The sequence below is a fragment of the Nycticebus coucang genome, chromosome 20 (genome assembly GCF_027406575.1).
Source record: "Nycticebus coucang isolate mNycCou1 chromosome 20, mNycCou1.pri, whole genome shotgun sequence".
NCBI classification, from domain to species: Eukaryota; Metazoa; Chordata; class Mammalia; order Primates; family Lorisidae; genus Nycticebus; species Nycticebus coucang.
Genome location: NC_069799.1, coordinates 41,724,749 through 41,749,830, shown reverse-complemented (window position 1 = coordinate 41,749,830; position 25,082 = coordinate 41,724,749). Strand labels below are relative to the sequence as shown.

The 25,082-nt window shown below is 38.6% G+C and overlaps 1 protein-coding gene across 18 annotated transcripts in view; it reads right to left on the bottom strand.

Annotated features, from left to right (window-relative positions):
• Positions 1-25,082, bottom strand: part of PARD3 (par-3 family cell polarity regulator) — a 760,426-nt gene that overhangs the window by 179,946 nt on the left and 555,398 nt on the right. For 15 of the 18 annotated variants that reach the window (XM_053573215.1, XM_053573201.1, XM_053573216.1 and 12 more), the window contains one exon: positions 6,282-6,392. The exons of the other annotated variants lie outside the window; for them this stretch is intronic. In XM_053573215.1, the coding sequence (XP_053429190.1) occupies positions 6,282-6,392 (111 nt within the window). The remainder of the gene's footprint in view (positions 1-6,281; positions 6,393-25,082) is intronic. 18 annotated transcript variants of the gene reach the window in all.

Sequence of the window (25,082 nt, the reverse complement as noted above, 5' to 3'; positions counted from 1 at the left end):
TTATACCATCTTCTTCCATATTTAAGATAGAGGGAAACGACAAAAAAAAAATTCTCTTTAATATTGACTAATAAAACACCAGCAAAATATTTCACCAACCAAAACACACACACATAGGCTCACAGATATTCACAGAATGTTCAGGCTGATACTTCCAGGTATCACAGTGCCTGCAAGTGTTTCCAATGCAAAGGGATGGTGCAATGCCAAATACATCTAGCGCAGCGTTCATTAGAAACCAAACCGCATTTTCATACTTCAGTTACAGTCTTGGCTAACAAACTCAGTTTCAAAAGCCTAGTATGTCCAAAGTTTATCCCCCCAAATATTCATCTAAGTAGGGAACTAGTAAAAAGCAATCTGAGAGATTCTTCAAAATTCTTGTTCACCTGCCCAGTGAAAATTAAAAAAAAAAGAAACTTGAAACTTAGCCCATTGCTTAGAGTCAACTTTTCTGAAGGATTCAAGAGGTCTGAGAAACTATTAAAAATGATGCTATAGGACAGAAAAAAAAAAAAAGACTTTCCATCAAATGGTTATTTTTTGAAGAGCCACTTTGGTTTGAATGATAATATGTGACCTAAATGCAAAGATGATTGTACATAAAACAAACACATATCAGCTGCTGAAAGGGTCTTACCAATCGAGATCGCAAAAAAGTTTATCAAAAATTCAAGTAATTAGAAACGAATAGGAGAGAAGGCCAATGAATGAAAATTCCATATAGAAATATCGATATAAACCTGCACAATGACACGCCAAGAACTGGGAAGGTACCACTTAAGGAAACAGAAACTGTCTATTTCAATGGTCTAGCATTGAAAAACCACAAGATTTTGAAGGGTGATTATAACATTGAATAATGGGAAATTTCAAATCATGTATTTCCTTAGCAGATTTATAAATACCCCTTGTATACTTGGAGGATTTCATAAGAAATTCATTAACTTTTTCATATCTCCACTGGAAACATTCAGGACCTTTGGAAACATTTCCCAAGCACAACTTTGTATGTGGATACAGATAATAATATTGTATTGGCTTTTGTTTGCCAAGTAACTACAAAATATAAGCCAGTGAACATTATAAATCTTATTTAATAGAAAGAACAGAATATAGAATATGAGGTAAATATTATTTGAGGGTTGGGGAATCTGGCCGGACGGCACAGTTAATATTTCATCTTTCAGAACGTCCTTCCTTCTTTCCGTCCTCCCTTCCCACGCATCCTTCTGTTCATACTAAATGACTCTGTTCCAAAAACCATTTAACGCAATTTTCTAAGAATACACGAAAAGGCAAAATAAATCAAAATGAAAATATATATCAACTTTTTAAAAGGTATGTGCATGTGGAAATATGTATTGTGCAAGAAAAAAAGGTTAGAAAAGCACAGGCTAGTGTGTTAACAGTGATATTAATACACAGCCATTTCTGTTTTCTGATTTTATTTTATGGGCCTTTCTCTAAAATTTTCTATAGTTCTAAAATTTTATATTAGAATGAACTTACAGGTAGAGCTTAAAAAGGCATATTTTTTTTTTTACCGAATCTCAGAGTCAAAGCATTCTGTAATAGACATACTCTTATGTTAATATTGCTTAATATTTAGATGCAGCAATCATCTGATTTCTTTTCTGAATGTATTTATGTTCATTCGTTCTTCATGAGGTTTTTACCTCCAGTCCTTATCTCAAACACTGTTATTGTTATTAAATTTTAAGCTTTTTTAATTTTGTGAACGCAAAATGGAAACCTAATAAACACACGTATATGTAAAAATTAAAAAAAAAAAGAAAGGTGTATGTTTTTAATAGGTGAGAAATGTGGGAAAAGACAAAATTGAAAAAGAAAGAGCAATTATAAGATTTAGCTCAGGCTCGGCGCACATAGCTCAGTGGTTACGGTGCCAGCCATACACACTGAGGATGGCGGTTCAAACCCAGTCTGGGCCAGCTAAACAACAATGACAATTGCAACAAGAAAATACCCGGGCGTTGTGGTGGGAGCCTGTAGTCCCAGCTACTTGGAGGGCTCAGGCAAGAGAATGGCTTAAGCCCAAGAGTTGGAGGTTGCTGTGAGCTGTGATGTCATAGCACTCTATCGAGGGCGACATAGTGAGACTCTGTCTCAAAAAAAAAAAAAAAGATTTAGTTCAGTTCTGTGAAAACAATCAACTCTGATTTCTTTTTTTGTTGTTGAGACAAAGTCTCACTTCGTTGCTCTGGGTTGAGTGCAGTAGAGTCATTATAGCTCACAGCAACCTCAAACTCTTGGGCTCAAGAGGTATTCTTGCCTCAGCTTCTCAAATAGCTGGGACTACAGGCTCCAGCCAGAACACCCAGCTAAATTTTTTCTATTTTAGTAGAGATGTGGTCTCACTCTTGCTCAGGCTGGTCTTTAATTCCTGAGGCCAAGTGATGCACCCACCTTGGCCTCCCAGAGTGTTAGGATTACAAGTGTGAGCCACCTCGCACGGCCTAATCAGCTCTGATTTCTACAGCCAGTTAGATGAGTGAGCTGGATTTGCTTGAACAACCAGTACTACCCTAGTCTCTCTGAATTTTGAGATATGTTAGTATTCCATGAAAAGCAATAAAGTGAGGGTTTGGGAGGCTGTATTGTGAATAAATAGGCTAGAAGAATGATGATTCTTTATTTGTCACCTGGTCATTCTCAATGTAGATTAAGAGTTTTGATAAATGCACAAACTGGTTTAAACAAATATTTCTCAAATATAATTGTGCAATGAACCCTTTCTCTGCTGCTGAACACTAGGAAACCCTGTGTCACAATGTTCATATATAACTATTTAAAAATAAGTAGCGGCCAAGCACAATGGCTCACACCTGTAATCAATTCTAGCACTCTGGAAGGCCAGGGTAGATGGATGGATTGGCTGGCCTTGAACTCCTGAGTTCAAGACCAGCCAGACCAGCCAGAGCATTTCTACTAAAAACAGAAAAACTACCCAGCTATTGTGGCAGCTCCCAGCTATAAGGGAGGCTGAGGCAGGAGGTTGCTGTGAGCTATGATGCCACAGCGGTCTACCCGGGGCAACAGAGTGAGACTATGACTCAAAAATAAATAAACAAACAAGCAAACAAAAAATAAAAATTAGTCAAAGTATCACTGAAGGGAAATCACAACAGGAAGTTAAAACATTACTTTATACATTTGATCAACAGAGAAATCTATCCCCATGCTTCATAATGGAAACTAAGTGGGCCTGAAGTTACATAAATCACTTAATTGAACATGTTCTATTTTGAATTTGTAATGGAAATAAGCCAATAGGTTGCTGTCCCCAGGCATGCCTGGAAGACCGGGGGGTAGGTGACAGTGGGCACTGACTCCACACCTGTGCTTACTGTCCCAGCTTATCCTCAAGGTAGCCAACAGCAGCTCTGAAAGGCCAGGGTACCTAGGTTCGGAGTTCAGAACAAAAAGTCCAGATAAACACGTCAGGACCAGTAAATTGTATCATCCCCACACTCCCTGCTTCTCAAGGTCACGGTCTTATATCCTCAAGCCTGTGGTGGGAGGAAAGGGAAGGAAGTTGGCAAGAATGAGGTCAAATTTAATCTTGGACCCATGCTCACAAGAATCTAATTTATTTTCCCCATCTAAATAGATCTTTAACATTGCAGGAAAAACATTTCAAATTATCTTCACTGTCCTTTTATGATTGCAATATTGATATCTTGAGCAACATTCAGGTTTCACAGATGTGCCTGGGCCCCACCCCCAAAGGAACCAATTAGGTTTGTGGATACGTCCCAGCTCTTAACTAAGGAATGTCAGGTTTTCTATTTCTATATAGATTCAGCCAAAATAATTTTTGGAACTCGAATAGCTATGGTGGTAAACAGTGTTCTAGGAAATACTTCCCTACCAGTCAGCAGTGAGAGAAAGGCCTGTTAGGGGACTATAAGGAGTGGTTTATTTATTTTTTTTTATCAAATCCTTGGTCAAATTTTTCCCAAGGAAGTTGCAGTTTCCATCTGGAGAAAGAGAAATGCCAATACCACAGACAGAATGGAAAGGGGGACTTCACCTAAGAAATGTAAACACTGTAACCTCATTGTTTGTAACCTCATATTAATCTGAAATACAAAAAGAGAGGAAGAAGGCTTGCCACATCAAAATAACAAGCAATAAATACACTCCACTATGGAACCCAGGAAGTCTTATGCATTCACTCCTATTACAAAATCCATGAGTTTAAATAAAACACACTTGGTAAAAAATTGTTATTGAAATACAAAGTACAATCATTTTCTTAAATTATGAGCCTAATTTATTTTTTTTTAATGGACCATTCACTTGTTCCTTGACCCTAAAAGATTTTTATGCTAGGCCTCCTGTACATTGCAAATTCATTATGACCAACCTAGTTCCCAGAAGCACTGCATCAGGAGAGGTACAGAGATGGAAATTAAAAGCAAAACGGAGACCGCACAGTGCCTTAGGCAAATTAGTAATACAAGTGAAACCATTATGTAAAAATCATTGTTTGGCTGGAAATATTGGACTCTACATTATAAAAGTGTTTTGAAAAACGGTGACAGAATTCTGTAAGGAAACACAGTAGCCACCTTAAACTGCAAAGGGGGAATATTTAGAATATGAAAAATGGGACGGGGATAATGAAGCCTGCCCTTTGGCAGGTGCCAAGACATGACAGAAGCATAATGTTTCTAACACTCAGATTGCTAACGAAGTGCCATATTTGCCTATGGATAGATCTGAGTTCATTCCCTGACCTGGTATATTCTCTCTCTTTAGGGACAAGAAACTCTTTCAGAAATTCTACTTCTGAACTTAATTAAGTGCCGTATTATCCACATCAAGTAACACTGTGCATGCTGACCTGAGTTTATTAGTAATTTGGGGGATCCCAAATTTGGTGAGGATTAGAAAAAGTCCTACAAAGTAAGGTAGGATAACTTTTTTTTCTAAATAAAAATTGGGGAAGACCCAGCAGAATAAACCCAGACTTCCATCAGAAATTCAAAATTCGTATTTTTCCCACTTAACATATTTTATACCCTGGAAAGCTACAAATGGAATTAAAGTAACCATTGTACTCAAAAGAACCTCAAAGGCATGAGTGGAAAAATACCCAAATATTAATCTCTTTCTCTTTTTCTTTCTTGAGACAGGGTCTCAATATGTTGCCCAGGCTGGTCTTGAACTCTTAGTCTCCAGAGATCCTCCCACTTCAGCCTCCCAAGTAGCTGGGACTATAGGCACAAGTCACTATGCCCCGCTACTGTTTTCTTTTAAAGAAAGTTGTTGTAGAATACTCTTTAGTTCTTCCATTCATTAAGACTAAAAGTATCCTGACTTGAGAATTATGGTAAGAACATTAGACTGAATTTCAAAGACACTGGGCTATAGTCTCAGCCATGGACAGTAGTTAATTTTATACCTTTGATCGCGGTACCAGAAACTCACTTAAATCTCAGATTATTCCAGGTAAAGCAGGCCTAGTCCCTCTTGCTGCGGCCTTTAGGAAAATGAAATGTGCTGACATAGAGACCCTGGCTCCCTCAGAGCTTGTGAGCCCTGACAACCAAAGTGTGAGGTGGCTTTCTCATCCCCGGGATCACAATGAGAAAAACTCTTATCACCTCTGAAAATGGGTTTCAAGGGTCTGCCTAAAGTATCTCTTTTCATTCTTTTCATGGGTCTTTGGGCTCTCGATACACAATGATATCAACAGTAGGTGACAATCTTTCTGGAAGATGTGGAGGAAAACTCAAGTGAATCAGGAAAATGTGTGGGGTTTGAAAGAAAAACAACATGGTGAAAAACGAACAGCCTCCTGAATGCTTGTTATACATCAGGATATTTAAAATGAGATGTAAACGTTCAAAGAGTTTTATTTCTAGATGAGTATTTTTAAACTACCGTAATGCACTACATACTCATAGATGAATGAGACAGGATTTAAATATTTATGGTACTTTCATTAATCAGGATGAATTCAGCATTCATGGGGGTTTTTTTTGCATCTAATATCTTGGGCTGTGGCCTATGCAAAACACCTTAACTAAAACCATTTAAATCCATTTTGAAGCCTCAAATAAATACGAGAGTTTTAAGAAAATCTTTCTTTACTTTAGACTCATCTATAACCATCAGTATTTGGATTGACACAGAAAATACAAAAAGTAGTTAAGTGCAAAGTCTTTATGGAAAATCAAAAAGAAAGCAGAAAGGAAAAAAATGAAAGAGCCTCTTTCTACTGAGGTTTAATCAGAGAACTGGTCTACCTCTCCTGCTCCCGCTTCATTCGGGTCCTCTCCTCTTCTGATGTCAAGGATTCCTGTACTTTTATTTTACCCGTTTTCTCAATCTTGTCATCTTTGCGATGTTTGCCAAACCTGTTGATAACAAAAAATTCTAACTTGTCAATGTATACACAACGAGTTTCCTTTCACTGGCGCTACTGACATATACTCAATGAAAGGGATGTTAGCGTCTTCAAACGCAAGAGCTAAAGTTCTCCTGCGGTCAATGGTTCTGATCAGGATTTATATTTTGAATCCGATTATTTATTTTTTTACTTAGAACTTCCCAGAGAAAACCCTTTTGGAAAATGGCCTCAATACCCAGGTTTGTTTCAGCAAGACAAAGATCAAAAACAAACAACACGACTTGCAGCGTTCCCTTAGTAAACAAACAGCTAATACATTCGTAGGACTAAGTGCTCGATTCACTTCAGATGCTAGAGGAAGAGCGAGCCACATTGGAGTGGGCTTTTCCTAGGACTCCAGAATGATAATCCACAATCATCTGCTTAATAGACTCTCCATAAACAACTACTCTTTTATTTCCACAGTCAGGCTTATTGGAAACATTCATCATAGTTTAAAAACTGACAAACAAGGCCACACGTGCAAAGTTTGATGTCCAAAGGATAATTTACACTGCTGTAACGCTTTGTGCTTATTCAGTTGAGAGGTTCAAGGCCCTCTCATCCAATACTCTCCCAAATCTGATGAAAAGCAATTGCCCAAAGTGGCGTGTTTGACTTGACAAACCTATATTGGATCAAAAACCAACAAGAAACAGACGTGTGATTCAAACACAGCCCACGCAAACTTCCACAGATGGGTGCTGAACTTTAAGAAAACACTAACATTAATCTATTCTGGGATCCAAAATATCTCAGAAATCTCAAACTTGGTATCACTGCTTTTCTCTGCTGTCCTCTCTGCATGACCATGTTGCCTGGACCACCTGTTCTGCTCTATATCCTCAACAAACCTTCATCCCTAGTGACTTGGTCACCAGGTGTTTCAAAAAAGAAATCTTTACATAGTTATACAACAAAACATTCATAAATATATAAAGTATACTGAGTCTTTCTTTCTGAGGAGGAACCAGGAATCTGGTGTACAGAGATAATTTCATATCAAAGACGAGAACAGGAAAGAGGTGGGCTCAAGAGGAAGTAAAAGAGAAAAATCATTTCAATGAATGGCCTGCTGTTAGTGTAGGTTTTTTTTTAATTAATATAAATCTGATTTCAAATACTTGTCTACAACATAAGGATATGTGAGAATAATATTAAGTAAAACTATGTTTGCAAAGGGGTTTATAAATAAGGAAAGCATTCTTAAAATGTTAAAACAGAAAAAAGTTAAAATATATATATATATATATTTTGAGACAGAGTCTCACTATGTCGCCCTTGGTAGAATGCCATGGCATCACAACTCACAGCAACCTCAAACTCTTGGGATTAAGCAATTCTCTTGCCTCAGCTTCCCAAGTAGCTGGGACTATAGGCACCCACCATAACACCTGGCTAGAAAGTTAAAATAATGTCACTATTATTCCTGTAAGAATTATGTATAGGCTCCCGCCTATAATCCTAGCAACCTGGGAGACCAAGGCTGGTAAATTGCTTGAGGTCAGGAGTTCAAGATCAGCCTTAGAAAGAACAAGACCCTGCCTCTAAAAAAAATAGCTGGGCATTGTGGAGGGCCCCTGTTGTCCCAGCTATTCGGACGACTGAGGCAAGCAGATCATTTGAGCCCAAGAGTTTGAAGTTGCTGTGAGCTGTGATACCACCGTACCCTACCCAGGGTGACAAAATGAGACTGTCTCACAAAAGAAAAAAAAAAAAAAAGGATTATGTACAGTATTAGATAGCAATTGAAATGAGCTATAGGATTAACTCTGCAAAGCAAATCTATCCTTAAAATTTAATTTTAATTGGAAATCTGAAGATTATTGTAATTGAACAAAAGAAAAAATGAAAGAAAGAATAAGAGAAAATCCTCGAGAACTTAAAATCTGGGATCTGATATATTGCAAGATATAAACATGTACTGTGTTTTTAACTACGAAACACTAAAAATAAAAGGCTTTTCCTTTATTCGTGTCAACAGATCAATAATGCCTCAGAATTAAGAATAACCACGGGCTTTATAGAATAAAGAGTAAAATAAATGAAAGAACAAACTGATTCGTGTCAGGAGGAGCCAAGATGCAAAACACAATGGTCATTCATTTGACAAAAATTTCTTGCACATCTGTTACCCAGTTGGGACTTCTCTGGGGTATTAAGGACATAAGCGGTAGCCAAAGCACAGCAAATGCTCGCAGCATTCACACAGCTTATGACTAGCTTGTACTTGGTTGACCAATTAGCACAGAACAGACCAGAGAGTGCATGTGAAAAGCTGAAACAGGGAGAACAATTAGGAGGCTATGTAGGACACTAGGGAGTGATGGAGAAGTGTGAGAGACCTGGATAGTTTCTGGACATACTTTGAGAACAGCATCAATAGGATTTATTGATGGGGAGGCTGCAGGTGGGAGGGAAAGAAAGAGAAGGGTCACTGAGGACTCCAGGGTTTTAGCCGCGCAACCGCAAGAGAGAAGTTGCCAGGGCCAGAAGCAGCAGGAGGTTTGGCAGATTTGGGGAAATATGACATTATAGCAAAGACGCAGGGGACAGAATAGGGCTAGACTGACTGAGTGTCACCAGCACACAGACAGGATTTATAGCCAGGGGATTCAGTTTTCACCCTGAAAGTTCTCTAACATCGAGGCATCTGGAAGTATAAAATGTATTAAATTCTAACTTCCATAAAAGTCTAAGTTCAGATTTTAATACATCGTATTTACTTATAATGAGGTCCTTCTAAAGGTAAATCATTTTAACCAATTAGTTTTTCATAAATACTCCTTAAATGATACACTATTGCCACACTGACTTACTGAGCTTTTTCTTGAAAGACATTGGGCTGGTTCATGTTCTAAATTACACAAAATCAATGCTGCATTGTATTTGAGAAACACAATGAAATAACACAGATAACAATGTATTATCTCTCTGTATCAGAAGGTAGTTTAATGTCATAAGAAGATAATGTATGTCTGCCTTGGAGTTAATACCATTATGAAACAATTTAGATTGATTTTTGCATGCTTTATAATAGTTTGGATATTTCCAACATTGAGTTTAATTAGCTCTATCAAAATCTTTTTTTAAAGTGTTCTTCATCCTATTTTATGAAGAAAAATTCTGTTTTATCACCAAGTCTCATATCAACTCAATCTATCAAATTTCAGCTTTCTATATTAAGTATATATCACTAAAAAATACTCATTAGTAAAGATGAGTTAACTCTTAGTTAAGAACTGAATTTTTTTTCATTTTGTTTGGTATCAAAATATTAAGTAGTTTCCTAGACTATGTCTTAACACTGAAATAGTTACTTATATTTTATAAATTTATTACCAAACCATTATATCATACTTTCCTTTTTTTTAAGAGGTTAGATTTAAGAGTGACATATGAAAAGTAAAGAAACCACAGACAAAATCTCTATAGGTTAGTTGTTGAGTGTGTCTTTTAATACTTGCTTTAGAACACAGTAGGTGATTTTTTTAAGGCATACTATAAAAATCACACGATATTACTTCATAATTGGGACAAACATGGACCCCTCAGAGGTATAATTATTTGATAAAAGGAAATAAAGACAGACAGTAAACTAATAATTTTAGCGTATAAAAAAAAAAAACAGTGGCCGAGAGTGGTGGATCCCACCTTGTAAATCCTAGCACTCTGGGAAGCCAACGTGGGTGGATCACCTGAGCTCAGGCGTTTGAGAACAGCTGGCATACTTAAAAAAACAAAAACCCTAGCAACTCGGCAGGCACCTGTAATCTCAGCTACTCAGGAGGCTAAGGCAAGAAGATCTCTTGAGGCCAAGAGTTTGAGGTTGCTGTGAGCTGTGATGCTACGGCACTCTACCAGGGCAATGAAGTTTGAGACTCTGTCTCAAAATAGCAAAAGAAAAGAAAGAAAAGAAAAGAAAAGAAAAAAGTCTATACCCACATTCACTCTATTTCCTAATATAATCTAGTATACTTCTTTATTTTTTTTATTCTTACATATACATGTGTTTATTAGGTTTCCATTTTTTGCCTTCACAAAATTAAAGAGGCTTAAAATTTAATAACAATAACAATGTTTAAGATAAGGACTAGAAACAAAAACCTCGTAAACAATGAACAAACGAACATAAATACAGTCAGAAAAGAAATCAGAGAATTGCTGCATCGAAATATTAAGCATAATAATAATGCAAAGAAAGTAACATTCACATTGTCAAATAAGAGTATATCTATTATAGAATGCTTTGACTCTGAGATTCAGTATGGAGTCATCAGTTAACTTATTATTTTTTTTAAGTCTCAAAAAATAGACAACTAATATTTATAAATAAAAGAAAAAGATAATTTCAAAAAACAGATCATGCCAAATGTTACAGACAATAGAAAAAGAAGAAATACTAGTATACTTCTTAACTTATAGGTGCTAAATTTATTCTGAAAAGACCAGTGGGGGTAAGGGGGATAATTGAAAATTTTCAGCTATCCATATAAATGTATATACTCTCAAAGTCAGGTTCACAGTTGAAATTAGTAATCAATTTATCAAGACCAAGCATTTAATAAATGCTTAACAACTCAGATGATACCAATTATTTTATTATCTTTTAAAAGTCACAAAGGAACATCACATGGGTCACTTCTGAGAAACAGCATAGCTGAAGAAATAATGTGCTAATGGTCTGCCCAGGCAGCATATCCATTCTCAGCACAGAATCAGAGTTTTGCAAATTTCCCCCTGACCAACCCACACAGTGTTCAAAGAGAAAATGCCACCACCAACAGGTGAAGGTTAAGGCTGAAAGTTAAGTGGCCACCTACCCTGGCAAATCAGGAAGAATTTGCTACTCATATCTTGGGATGTATTAGTGTAGGAAAATTATCATTTAAAAAAAAATAGATGATAAAAAAAGGAAAACAGTTCTAAAAAGAGAAGCAAAAAAAAAACAAAACAAAACATGCTTTTGCAGTCCTGGAAGAGAAAGTGCCCTGAAAAAAAAAAATCCCAACGCTCTAGTGAAGACTCCTTCACAGAAAGAAGCAGTGGTGAGCCCTGTCTTATTCAGAGCAGAATTGATTGTAACATTTCTTAAACATATGGCTGTCTTCATAAAGGATACAGCAATGTTTTCATTCCACTAAAGTAATCTCAAAGTAATCTGCTAAATGGGTTTTACCGTGACGCGTTACAGAGGAGATCATTGCGTCTGCCAGATTGGCTGACTGTATCATTACAGCTAAGAATGATGAGCAAAATGTGCAATCGTTGAGAAATGGGAAAAGCAAAAAGCTAACAAAACAACAACAAAGGATTGCAACAAATGCTCTTGTTCCCATACAGAAGTAAATGTCATTAAAAATTAACTACTGTTAAGGGTTTCCTCGCTATTAAAACCATCATTTTGCTTTTCAATAAAGCAATGTAATCCTTGCAGTGGTACAAATACTGCTGAACCATTTTACCATTTAAACTGCAATATTTCTATTGCTACTAAAATTAGAGGTCTTCAGGAAAAAATTAGGCTGAAAGATAACACACAGCATCCTGCTATAAATAAAATAAAAATATAATTGGTTTTCTAATGAAAGGGTTTTTCCTAATACCATATTTTAAAACATGATACAGTAAAAAGGAAGTCTTAAAAAAAAATCTGCTGCCATATTTAAAAATAGATGAACAGAATATCATTATTCTGAAGCAATTATCTTGTAAGCTTTGAGGAATAATCTTTAAAATAAGATTTTCTTCAAAAAACAACCTCACTGAAATGTCACCTAGAAATCTGGTATTTTCTCACTGCTAATTACCAAGGTCTTCATGTCTAAGGAAGACTTTGCTACAATACTCATCTGACTATTTACCCTAAGAAATCTGCAGGGTAAGTAATACTGCTTGGCTGGGGAAGAACATTTAACATGGGTCAAATATTGATTCAGTGTCACCTTCCAGAAGCCGACATCCTCCCCCAATACCCAACTCCTGGTCTGAAGTGTCAATATTCTGCCCTATATTTTTGTCCCTTATTTCTAAATATTTGTACTATCACATGATTCATTGTAGCCTTTTGTTCAGGAATTCATCCTCTGTTTCTGGAACCTTCCAGTCATTTCTGGAGGATACATGTGTTTGTGCAACCATTGCATAACCTGCTGTTAAATGTCCTAAATGCCAGCTGCTCAATGAGCCAGACTCAGGATCCTGAAATGCAAATTGTGTACACTGCTATGTGTCCAATTCGCTTCTCTTTTTCTCTTTGCAGCTCAGGAACACACCATTCACTGAATCAAAGCAAAACCACAAGCTCTTAGCATCACTCTTCAGTCCTTCAAGTCCTATTTTTCCTAAATGATTTTTTTTTTTTTTCAGATAGTGTCTCACTTGCCACCATGGGTAGAGTGCCATGGTATCACTCACAGAACCTCAAACTCTTTGGCTCAAGTGATTGATCCTCCTGTCTCGGCCTCCCGAGTAGCTGGGACTACCTGCCACAATGCCTGGCTAGTTTTTACAGACAGGGTCTCTCTCTCTTCTTCAGGCTGATCTTGAACTCCTGAGCTCAAGCAACCCACCTACATCAGCCTCCAAGAGTGCTAGGATTACAGGTATGAGCCACCATGCCCAGAACTTCTTTTCAATTGATTCTGGTATTTTTCCCCACATTCTCAGTCTTTGTTAAACTTTCATCAACTCATCATCCTGGTCAAAGATCTAAAAGGTAACTGCTCTAGATTTTATCTAAAGAAAAAAATATAGGCATATATCTTTGTCAATTATTTATAGCCCCCTTGCCCATACTCGTTCCCATGTTTCTGTAAATCAAAGAAGATTAGAGATTAGTTCCTTAGGCCTAATATCTTTATCTGACAGACAAAGAAACTGAAATCCAGGAGGTGTGAGGAGATGCACAAAGTTGCACTTAGCTAGGACTAGAGTTCGGGTCACCTCACAGCTAGTGTAAGATACGTTAGTGGCTCCAAATTTGGATACTCCTAGGAGAAAATAAAATTCCAAGACCTATGAAGTTCACTTTGTGTAATCCCCAAGTGAGCCCTATAACCGAACACCTGTTGAGTGTTCTTTTGATTGTTTAATTACATTTAAATAGAATTTATTGAGTTCTTATTATGTACATTATCTCACTGATTCCCACAGCCAGCATCCGAGGTTGGTGTCATCGTCCTGTTAGGAGCCTCAGGAAGCACAGCCTGATTTAATGATCTGTCAGCTCTACAGCAAGTAATGAGCAAAGCCAGAATTCAGACCCAAATCAGACTCTTGTCACCACACCTAAGACATCTCAAAAGCTTTACAGTCACTATGTGCTTTTATCTTGAGAGCAGCTGCTTAATAATTCTTTTTTAAAATAAATAAGATAGATCTTGTATTAGCAACTAGGTTCAGGGGACACCGTTCCTGAATGGTGCTTATCTATGAAGGCCAGGAATTTGACGGCAAGATGTGCTCCTAACCAGCGGAGGAGCACATCTAAAAACTGCTCACATACCCATTCATAGGAACTGCCAACATTTCTAATGCATTGACACTCCAAATGTCAAAATCAATGGTAGGGGTATATACAAATACTGCCAGGGGACAGCAGAAGCATGTTAAACTGTCCAGGCCCATTCAGGGTCAAACAGCAAGAAGTTCACTGCATGTATTTATCTTTTGTAATGATGTGATGGGTTTCCAGCCATATATGTTTTTGGGGGGGCGGGGTGGAGTGGAGATTCTGGCCTCCTTTACAAATAAAAAAAAAAAAAAAAAAGAAGAAGAAGACTCTCCTCCTAGGTCCTTCCTGTATAGAATCTTACATATTTTAGTGACATTTGAAGAAATCGGTACCCTGAAAGCGTACTGATTTGCCCAGCAGTAGATTGTGGCAATGCAAGATGAAATCAGGGAAGAGGCGGCTGATTATGAAAAGCAGAAAGCTCCTATTTAGGCAAAAAAGCATCTCGGTAATCAACAATGATGAGAAGGGGGACTCGGGAAAGGGTCCATGACAACCCGAGGCTGCTTTTGTCAGACGGGATGCAGTGTTAAGTCGGTGCAGTTAGGCAGAGGTTCTCTTTAAAAGGAAATTCACAAAAACTTGAGGATCATTATTTGATTGTGTGTAGTTTGCATCAGAGCTAGTCTGATTAGATTTAATAAACCAAATTTGTGTTGCTTGGCATCCAAGGAAAAAGAAGTAACTTAAAAAAAAAAATAGAAAAATCAGCCTCTACTTAACCAAGATAGACCAGCCTTTAGATGTGTGATGTACTCTTTATGGGTAACATATCCTTTTCAGGTCTTCCTGTTAAATGTCTTTGTAAGTGCACTCCTATGGGTCAGCTAATCAGAGACCCACTGATATGCCTAGTAACCTGACACTCCAGAAATCCTAGAAGGATGGGAAACAAGGAAATATTAAAACAATGATTGAAAAATTGAAAAGGGGGAGGAGGGGAACCCAGCACAGAGTCAATCTCAACTTTATAGGAATCTCCATAAACTCCAAAGATCTAAAAATAAAGAAATAAACAAAAAACTATGTGATTCAGACATAAAGACATGGGGGGAAAAGCAAACCTATTAGTCCTTCAAAACACAAAATAAATACACAAATCACTGAAATATTTATAATCTATGCTTAGAACTATTTGAGTGAAATGAGAGAAGATGCATGGAACCCTATCTTAATTATGATGGTGGTGATTTGGGGACATCACCTCATGCACAGGACACACAGCACAGTTTATGTGGCAGATAAATTCCTTTGTTGTAAAAGATAGACCTTTGCATGGTATATCTTTTTTTTTTTCCACGCAGGTAAATAAACTACTGTAACCCAATAAACCCAAAGACCGAAATACTATTATTGCAAAAATAATATGCAAATGATAATTTTGGTTTCCCCTGTAACTAAATTGACTTTATTATAATATATATGCATATATAGACATACATATACTTAAACATAGTAAAAACAGAGTTCCGATTTTTCTAAATGCTTAATTTGGCATTGAAATCAGCCACGTCCATTCGTAATGATTTTGAGAGCGCCTCTCGCACGACGACTTCTCCGCATCCTTTCTTAACTATGATGCTTCTCATTCTTGTTCTGTTCATTTTAATGCATTATTGTTTCATAATACAATACTACAAATTGCAAATTACATTTGGCTCAAGAAGTGATTATGAAAAACACGATCACTGCTGCCTTTGCTCGACTAACTCTGATAATAATGAGAGATTGATTGAGCTCTGAGCAGCCTGAGTGATGAGAAGGGTCAATTTGAACATTTCTATTAAGCTCCTTTTGTTAAACCCAACACTTTGCCAGGTCAGAGGCAAATAATCATACCCTACATCTGGTTACCATGGTTTTCCTTCTCCTAAAGCCTCAGAAGGATTTAGTAAGTAGTCCTGCCCTGAAGGCAGTCCCCAGAAGAAATGCTAATGAGACCTAGTCGTAAAAACACCACCATTTAACAGAGCGCTTGAAGGAAGGAAAAGGAAAAGGTATAAGCTATTTTACTACACACCTTTTACTAGGAGGACAAAGAGTGGGGAGCATTTGGCAACAAAGATAATCCTAATAATTCCTGGTACCATCTGCCTTTCTGATACTTAAATTGGCATCCAGGTTGTAAACGCTTAGGAGCTAATTCAAACACATGCACACAGGTAAGGATGTCTTTTTCGAGTTATAAATATCCACCGTCAATTACATATGCATTGTGACTCAAATTATACATTCTAACTACCCTATAAAGAGATGTGTAAGTTACACCAGCTGAAACACCCTCAAATATTTTCTTCTCCTTGTCTGTTTACAGAGCAGATGAAAGTCATAAAGACAGATAATATGATCTTTAAAGTTTTGGGGGGCGGGAGGGGAGAGAAGAAAGCCCCGGAGTTTCTGTATACCTCCTGGAAATTTTGAAAAGATTAAAACTTCCCCGAAGATCTCATTATCTGTAAAGTTATGGTGTCAGTCAGCACTTTTTTCTGTCGATGATAGGAAACAAATTTCTGTGGATTCACAAGTGTCTGAGAATGCTCTCTACAGAGTAAATTAAGAGGTGTAGATTTTCAGTTTTGTGCTTTTAAGTTGCTTTGCATATTCAGATTCCACATTAGGGAGCTGACGCGTCTTCTAGGACCAGGGTTCTGTGGGCAAACTGTCAGAACTGGGGGCTGCACCTAACGTGGAACAGGAGAGAACAAGATGTAGATTCCTGAAGAGGGGGCAGGTTCCTTGAGCCAAGATGCAGACACTGTCTGTCTACTTGAGTCACACTTCCCTTTTAAAGAACAAGGGACTAAAGGTTGCATATTTGGCTAAAATCAGTGTCCTTGCAACATGCCTGGGTCCTAGAGAGTTTAACTCATACAGAAAATGACAGTGAGACACCAAAAAATGATAATGACTCTGTCCAGAAAAGATTCTTCACTCTTCCGTGGTTTCCCTCCAAGGGGACGCACCGAGCTGACTGTGATTTATGACTAACTGTGGTTAAGAAACCAGGAGGCAAAATCCCAAGGTGGTTTCAGGAATGAAGCAAAGGGGATCAGGATGAGGGGATGTGTTTACTGTACCCTCTCCAACCCACACGTCCCTTCCTATGAAAGGGAACGTGAAATTTGACAAATGTCAAAGCCCCACATTCTTCCTTATTTGACCAAATAGTTCAACTGAGCGTCCAAATATAGAACTTGTTGATGTGTGTACTGGCCTGGAATCCCTCTCATCCCAACTCATTCTCATCTTCTCAGGACTGTCATGTCTGCATGGCCAGCTGTGTGGTCTGGGACCCTAGACGGCTGGTCGGCCGTCACGGAGTGAAGCTCTGGGAAATCAGACTGTTTTATCCAGGACAGCACCCTGGGAATGAAGGCATTGCAGCTAAAATCAGCCTAAGTTGTCAAGTCTCCCCCCAGCTAGACTTGCTTTTACAGGATGACATTATGTTGTTTTTCCCTGGCTGCAGTTTGAAACCGTCTGCTCTAAACCAGTGTGTATAATCAGGATGTATTAGCAAACTTCACTTCAGTAAGGACCATATATGCACAAATCCCAAAGGGTAGAACTAACCTATGTATTAATATCTTTGCTTAACAAAGGAGCTCGGAACGTCTGTTGAGGAAATAATCCAGGAATAATTAAACCAAGAGCACAAAAGCCCACGAGAAAAGAACTTAATAAATAACATGAGCTAACAGATGTACAACACCTAAAAATTTCTTTTTTCTTTTTCTTTTTTCTTTGAGACAGAGTCTCACTTTATCACCCTCGGTAGAGTGCTATGGCATCACAGCTCACAGCAACCTCCAACATCTGGGCATAGGCGATTCACTTGCCTCAGCTTCCTGAGTAGCTGGGACTATAGGCACCTGCCACAATGCCCGGCTATGTTTTATTGCAGTTTGGCCAGGGCTGGGTTCGAACCCGCCACCCTCCGTATATGGGGCTGCCGCCCTACCCACTGAGCCACAGGTACTACCCAACACCTTAAAATTTCAAAAGCCTTCCATACACATTCTTTCAGTTAGCACTTTTTTTATTTTCAGAGGCAAAGTCTTGCTCTGTTCCACAGGATAGAGTACAGTGGTGATATCACAGCTCATTGCAGCCTTAACCTTCTGGGCTCAAGTGATCCTCCTGCCTCAGCCTCCTGAGAAGCTGAAACTATGGGCACATGCCACTATATCTTGCTAAATTTTATTTTTTTTAAAAAACTTTTAGAGATGGGGTCTTGCTGTGTTGCCCAGTCTGTTTTAAAACTGCTGGCCTCAAGTGATCCTCTCACCATGGCCTCCCAAAGCATGGAATTATAGGCATGAGTCATTGTGCCTGGCTTTCATTTAATTCTTTTTTTTTTAGAGACAGGGTCAACATATTGATGTTAATCTTAGTTTGGACACATGATTGGCGTAGTGCACTACAGCCGAGAACTCCTGGACTCAGCGATCCTCCTGTCTCAGCCTCCCAAGTAACTGGGACTACAGGTGCACACCATGTGAAGGAAGTAGAAATGAGGAAACTGAGGCTATGTTTAAACTAGGACTAGGCAAGGAGGGTTTCAAAATCTAAATGCCAAATTCTCTCTCCTACAGAACACTGTTCTCCCTCTCAGATTTCCCACAGCCTTCTTTTTTTTTTATTTATATTTTTTTGTTCCTGTATTTTTTTTTTAATTGTTAAATCATAGCTGTGTACATTAGTGCAATCAAGGGGTACAATGTGCTGGTTTCATATACAATCTGAAATATTCTCATCAAACTGTTCAACGGAGCCTTCATGGCATTTTCTTAGTCATTGTATGCAGACACTTGTATTCTGTCTTTATAAGTTTCGCCTGTACCCATTCTAAGATGCACCGTAGGTGTGGCCCCCACCATTACCCTCCCTCCACCCTAACCTCCCCCCTCCCTTCCCCTTCCTTGGCCCTTTCCTTATAGTCTTGTGCTATAGTTGGGTAATAGCCTTCATGTGAAAGCTATAATTTAGCTTCATAGTAGGGCTGAGTACATTGAATACTTTTTCTTCCATTCCTGAGATATGTTGCTAAAAAGAATATGTTCCAGCTCCATCCATGCAAACATGAAAGAGGTAAAGTCTCCATCTTTCTTTAAGGCTGCATAATATTCCATGGTATACATGTACCACAATTTGCTAGTCCATTCGAGGGTCGATGGGCACTTGGGCTTCTTCCATGACTTAGCAATTATGAATTGGGCTGCAATAAACATTCTGGTACAGATGTCTTTGTTATATTGTGATTTTTGGTCTTCTGGGTATAAACCTAGTAAAGGAATTATAGAATCGAATGGCAGGTCTATTTTTAGGTCTCTAAGTAGTCTCCACACATCCTTCCAGAAGGAACGTATGAGTGTGCATTCCCACCAGCAATGCAGAAGTGTGCCCTTTTCTCCACATCCACACCAACATCTCTGGTTTTGGGATTTTGTTATGTGGGCTACTCTTACTGGGGTTAGGTGATATCTCAAAGTAGTTTTGATTTGCATTTCTCTGATGATTAAGGATGATGAGCTTTTTTTCATGTGTTTGTAGATCGTGCATCTGTCTTCTTTAGAGAAGTTTCTCTTCAAGTCCCTTGCCCACCCTGAGATGGGATCACGTGTTCTTTTCTTGATAATACGTTTGAGTTCTCTGTGGATTCTGGTTATTAGACCTTCATCGGAGATACAACATGCAAATATTTTCTCCCATTCTGAGGGCTGTCTGCTTGCTTTACTCACTATGTTCTTGGCAGAAGCTTTTTAGTTTGATCAGGTCCCAATAGTATATTTTTGATACTGCTTCAATTGCCTGGGGAGTCCTCTTCATAAAATATTCACCCAGGCCGATTCCTTCAAGAGTTTTCCCTGCACTTTCTTCAAGTATTTTTATAGTTTCATGTCTTAAGTTAAAATCTTTTATCCAGTGAGAGTCTATCTTAGTTAATGTTGAAAGGTGTGGGTCCAGTTTCAATCTTCTACAGGTTGCCAGCCAGTTCACCCAGCACCATTTGTTAAATAGGGAATCTTTTCCCCACTGAATGTTTTTAATTGGCTTGTCGAAGATCAAATAATGGTAAGTAGCTGGATTCATCTCTTGGTTCTCTATTCTGTTCCAGACATCTACTTCTCTGTTTTTGTGCCAATACCATCCTGTTTTGATCACTATCGATTTACAGTACAGTCTCAGGTCTGGTAGTGTGATTCCTCATGCAGTGTTTTTATTGCTGAGAACGTTTTGGCTATTCGAGGTTTTTTCTGATTACATATAAAACAAAGTATTATTCTTTCAAGATCTTTAAAATATGACAATGGAGCTTTAATAGGAATTGCATTAAAATTATATATTGCTTTGGGTAGTATAGACATTTTAACAATGTTGATTCTTCCCAGCCATGAGCATGGTATGTTTTTCCATCTGTTAACATCTTCAACTATTTCTTTTCTTAAAGTTTCATAGTTCACTTTGTAGAGATCTTTCACGTCCTTTGTTAGTTATACTCGCAAATATTTCATCTTCTTTGGCACTACTATGAAAGGAATAGAGTACTTGACTGTTTTTTCAGCTTGGTTATTGTTGGTATTGGTATATATAAAGGCTACAGATTTATGGGAGTTGATTTTGTAGGCTGAGACATTGCTGTATTCCTTGATCACTTCTAAAAGTTTTGTAGTAGAATTCTTAGTGTTTTCCAGATATACGATCATATCATCTGCGAAGAGTGAAAGTTTGATCTCTTCTGACCCTATGTGGATACCCTTGATTGCCTTTTCTTCCCTAATTGCAATGGCTAAAACTTCCATTACAATGTTAAAGAGCAATGGAGACAATAGGCGACCTTGCCGGGTTCCTGATCTAAGTGGAAATGATTTCAATTTAACTCCATTCAATACGATATTGGCTGTGGGTTTGCAGTAGATGGCCTCTATTAGTTTAAAAAATGTCCCTTCTATACCAGTTTTCTTAAGTGTTCTGATCATGAAGGGATGCTGGATATTATCAAAAGGTTTTTCTGTATCAATTGAAAGAATCATATGGTCCTTATTTTTTACTTTGTTTATGTGTTGAATTACATTTATAGATTTACGTATATTGAACCAGCCTTTAGACCCTGGGATAAATCCCACTTGGTCATGGTGTATAATTTTTTGATGTGTTGTTGGATTCTGTTTGTTAGGATCTTATTGAGTATTTTAGCATCAATATTCATTAGTGATATAGGTCTATAATTTTCTTTTCTTGTTGGGTCTTTCCCTGATTTGGGGATCAAGGTGATGTTTGCTTCGTAGAATGTGTTGGGTAATATTCCTTCCTTTTCTATATTTTGGAAGAGGATTAGTAATATAGGTACTAGTTCTTCTTTAAAGGTTTGGTAGAATTCTGACGTAAAGCCATCTGATCCTGGGCTTTTCTTTTTAGGGAGATTTTGTATAGTTGGTGCTATTTCAGACCTTGATATAGGCCTGTTGAACATTTCCACTTCATTCTGGCTAAGTCTTGGTAGGTGGCGTACTTCCAGGTATTGGTCGATTTCATTCAGATTTTCATATTTCTGAGAGTAGAGTTTCTTGTAGTATTCGTTAAGGATTTTTTGAATTTCTGAGGGGTCTGTTGTTATTTCATTGTCACCATTTCTGTTGATGAAATTAGAGATTTTATTCTTTTTTTTTTCTGGTTAGGTTGGCCAAAAGTTTATCTATTTTATTGATCTTTTCAAAAAACCAACTTTTGGATTTATCAATCTGTTCTATAATTCTTTTGTTTTCAATTTCATTTAATTTTGCTGTGATTTTGGTTATTTCTTTTCTTCTGCCGGGTTTGGGGTTGGAGTCTTCTTCCTTCTCCAGTTGCTTGAGATGTCCCATTAAGTTATTAACTTCCTCTCTTTCCGTTTTCTTGAGGAAGGCTTGCAGTGCTATAAATTTCCCTCTTAGGACTGCCTTTGCAGTATCCCAGAGGTTCTGATAACTCATGTCTTAATTGTTTTGTTCCAAAAATTTGGTGATTACCTTCTTAATCTCATCTATAACTCATCTATCCTTCAGCATAAGGTTGCTTAGCTTCCATGTTTTTTTATGGGTATGCAGGTTCCTGTTGTTATTGGGTTCAACTTTTATTCCATGATGGTCTGAGAAGATGCAAGGAATAATTTCTATTTTCTTAAATTTGCTGATGTTAGATTTGTGGCCTAGGATGTGGTCGATTTTGGAGTATGTTCCGTGGGCTGATGAGAAGAATGTGTATTCAGTTTTTTGGGGATGAAATGTTCTGTAGATGTCTGTTAAGTCCAGATGTTGAATGGTTAAGTTTAAATCTAAAATTTCTTTGCTTAGCTTCTTTTTGGAGGATCTATCCAGCACTGCTAAAGGGGTGTTAAAATCTCCAACTACTATGGAACTGGAGGAAATCAAGTTGCTCATGTCTGTTAAGAGTTTCTCTTATAAATTGAGGTGCATTCTGGTTGGGTGCATAAATATTAATAATTGGAATCTCATCATATTCACTATTATCTTTAACAAATATGAAGTTTCCATCCTTATCCTTCCTTATTTTTGTTGGTTTAAAGCCTATTGCATCTGTGAATAGGATTGCAACGCCTGCTTTTTTCTGCTTTTCATTTGCCTGGAGTATAGATAACCATCCCTTCACCTTGAGTCTATATTTGTCTTTTAATGTAAGATGAGATTCTTGTATGCAGCAGATTGAGTTTTTGCATCCAGTCAGCCAACCTGTGCCTCTTTAGAGGACAGTTTAAACCATTCACATTAATTGAGAATATTGATAAGCCTTTCGAGAGTCCAGTAGACATTTTTAATCCTTTTGCGACTGTGGAAGTTGGAATTTGATCAAAATTTTCTGGGTGGGTTTACTTTTGTGGTGGAGGATTATGCTGGTCTTTATGGAGGATAGGTCTGAGAATATCCTGGAGAGCTGGTTTAGTTATGGCAAATTTCTTCAACATGTGATTGTCATTGAAGTGTTTAATTTCTCCGTCATAAATGAAACTCAGTTTAGCTGGGTACAGGATCCTGGGTTGAAAGTTATTTTGTTTTAGGAGATTAAAAGTTCATGAACATCCTTTTCTAGCTTGAGAGGTTTCTGCAGAGAGATGTGCAGTTATTCTAATGTTCTTCCCCTTGTAGGTGATGGTTTTCTTTCGTCTGGCTGCTTTCAGAATTTTCTCCATCATATTAACTTTAGTGAAATTGATTATGATGTGTCTGAGGGATATATACTTGGGTTGAGTCATGCTAGAGTTCTGAAACTGTCTGCTATCTGAATTTCAGAATCTCTTGGCATGTCTGGAAAGTTCTCCTTCATAATCTCATAAAGAAGAGACTCTATGCCTTGTGAAGCTACTTCATCCCTTTCTGGGATCCCTATAAGATGAATATTAGTTTTCTTCGAATTATCCCAGAGCTTTCTGAGAGAGTGATCTGTTTTTGCCCTCCATTTCTCTTACTCTTTGAGAGTTTGGGAGCGTTCAAAAGCTTTGTCTTCAATGTCAGAAATCCTTTCTTCTGCTTGCTCCATTCTGTTACTGAGGGCTTCTACTGTGTTTCTGAGATCTTTGAGGGCTGCAACTTCTTGTCTCAATGTGTCAAAATCTTTGATCATTTGGTCTTTGAATTTGTTGAATTCTTGAGATATCTTTTGGGTTACTGCTTGGAATTCTAATTCGATCTTATTTGCTATCCAGATTCTGAATTCGATTACTGACATCTCAGCTATTTGTTTGTACATGGGAACTTTTGCTGTGTCTGCCCCATTGATCCTTGGGGGAGTTGAACTACTTTGATTATTCATATTTCCAGGGTTTTTCTGTTGATTTCGCCTCATGATTGTTTTTTCACCGTTGCCTCTGGCCGCCCTCAGAGTTGGGGAGGTATCTCTCCAAGATTAGACCCCAGTGGGATCACTCTATTGTTGCTGGATCTTTGTAGGTCGTGACCCTGTGTAGTTCCTCTGGGGCTGCCCCAGCCAGTGAGTTCTGGTAGTGGAAGCAGCTCCAGAGTGTGACACACCCGGATACAGCAACAGGGCAGGAGGTGGAGCACACGGTTCTGGGAGTACCTGGTGCCCAGTGACTTTGGCACAGAGAGCCCAAGGTTCCAGCAGACTCTGGCCAGGAGAAGGGCTCTGCTCAGAGGCAGGGAGGGCTCCAGAGGGCACACGGCTACCAGAGTCCCTGGCCAGAAGAGCAGGCCGATGTGGAGGCAGGGAGGGTACAGGAGGGAGGTCGCGGGGTTGCGCGGCTCCCACAGTTCCTGTTCAGGGCATGTGGAGGCCCAGTGGGCACGGGTCACAGCGCAGATCTTATGGAGGTCCGGGCGGCACCAAGCCCAGGAGTTTGAGGTTGCAATGAGCTGTGATGCCACGGCACTCTACCCAAGGCAATAGCCCGAGGCTCCAGTGTGCCAAAACCGGTCTCACTCTGCCCCTGAGGGTTAAGGTTGTAAGGCAGATCAGTCCCCACCTTTTTAGGCTGTTCAGTTACTAAGTTACTAGCTCCCGCTCTATCCTTGCTCTGAGACTGTGAGGGTGGAGCTTGCCGGAGCAGTTGTCTCACAATTGCTTCTGCAGCCCACAGCCGAACACTATTAGCTCTGTCCGGCTCAGTGGCTCAGTCTGGGGCCCTAGACAATGCCCAGAGTTCCCTGCACTCCTGCTCAAGCTCTCCCCAAGGCAATTCAACTGAGTGCCAAGTCCAAAAACACCCAAACAGTTCACAGGTAAGGCCTTTCCGGTTTGCAGTCTCACTGCTGTTTGTACTTACGGCTGCCGGCAGGATTTGGTCAATCGAACACATGCAACCACTTGCCAGTTTTCCACTGTTTTTGTCCTCCTCTTGGGGTCCAGAAGTCCCTTGCTGACTCCCTGTATCCTCAAAGGGATGATTATAGGCAGATCCCACCAGCCAGAGATGCCTGGAGTCTTATCTCCCCAGACTCACCGTGCCCAGTTGCAGGGAAGCTGTTACTTGGCCGCCATCTTCTGGTATCCCCTGCAGCCTTCTTGATGACTAGGTTCTTTGTGCTGATTTACACATTAAGAGTTCATGAAGTAAAATAAACTATTTGTTATGCTAAAATTTTGTCTGAAAATAAACTTGTCTCAAAAAAAAAAAAAACATCTCACTAT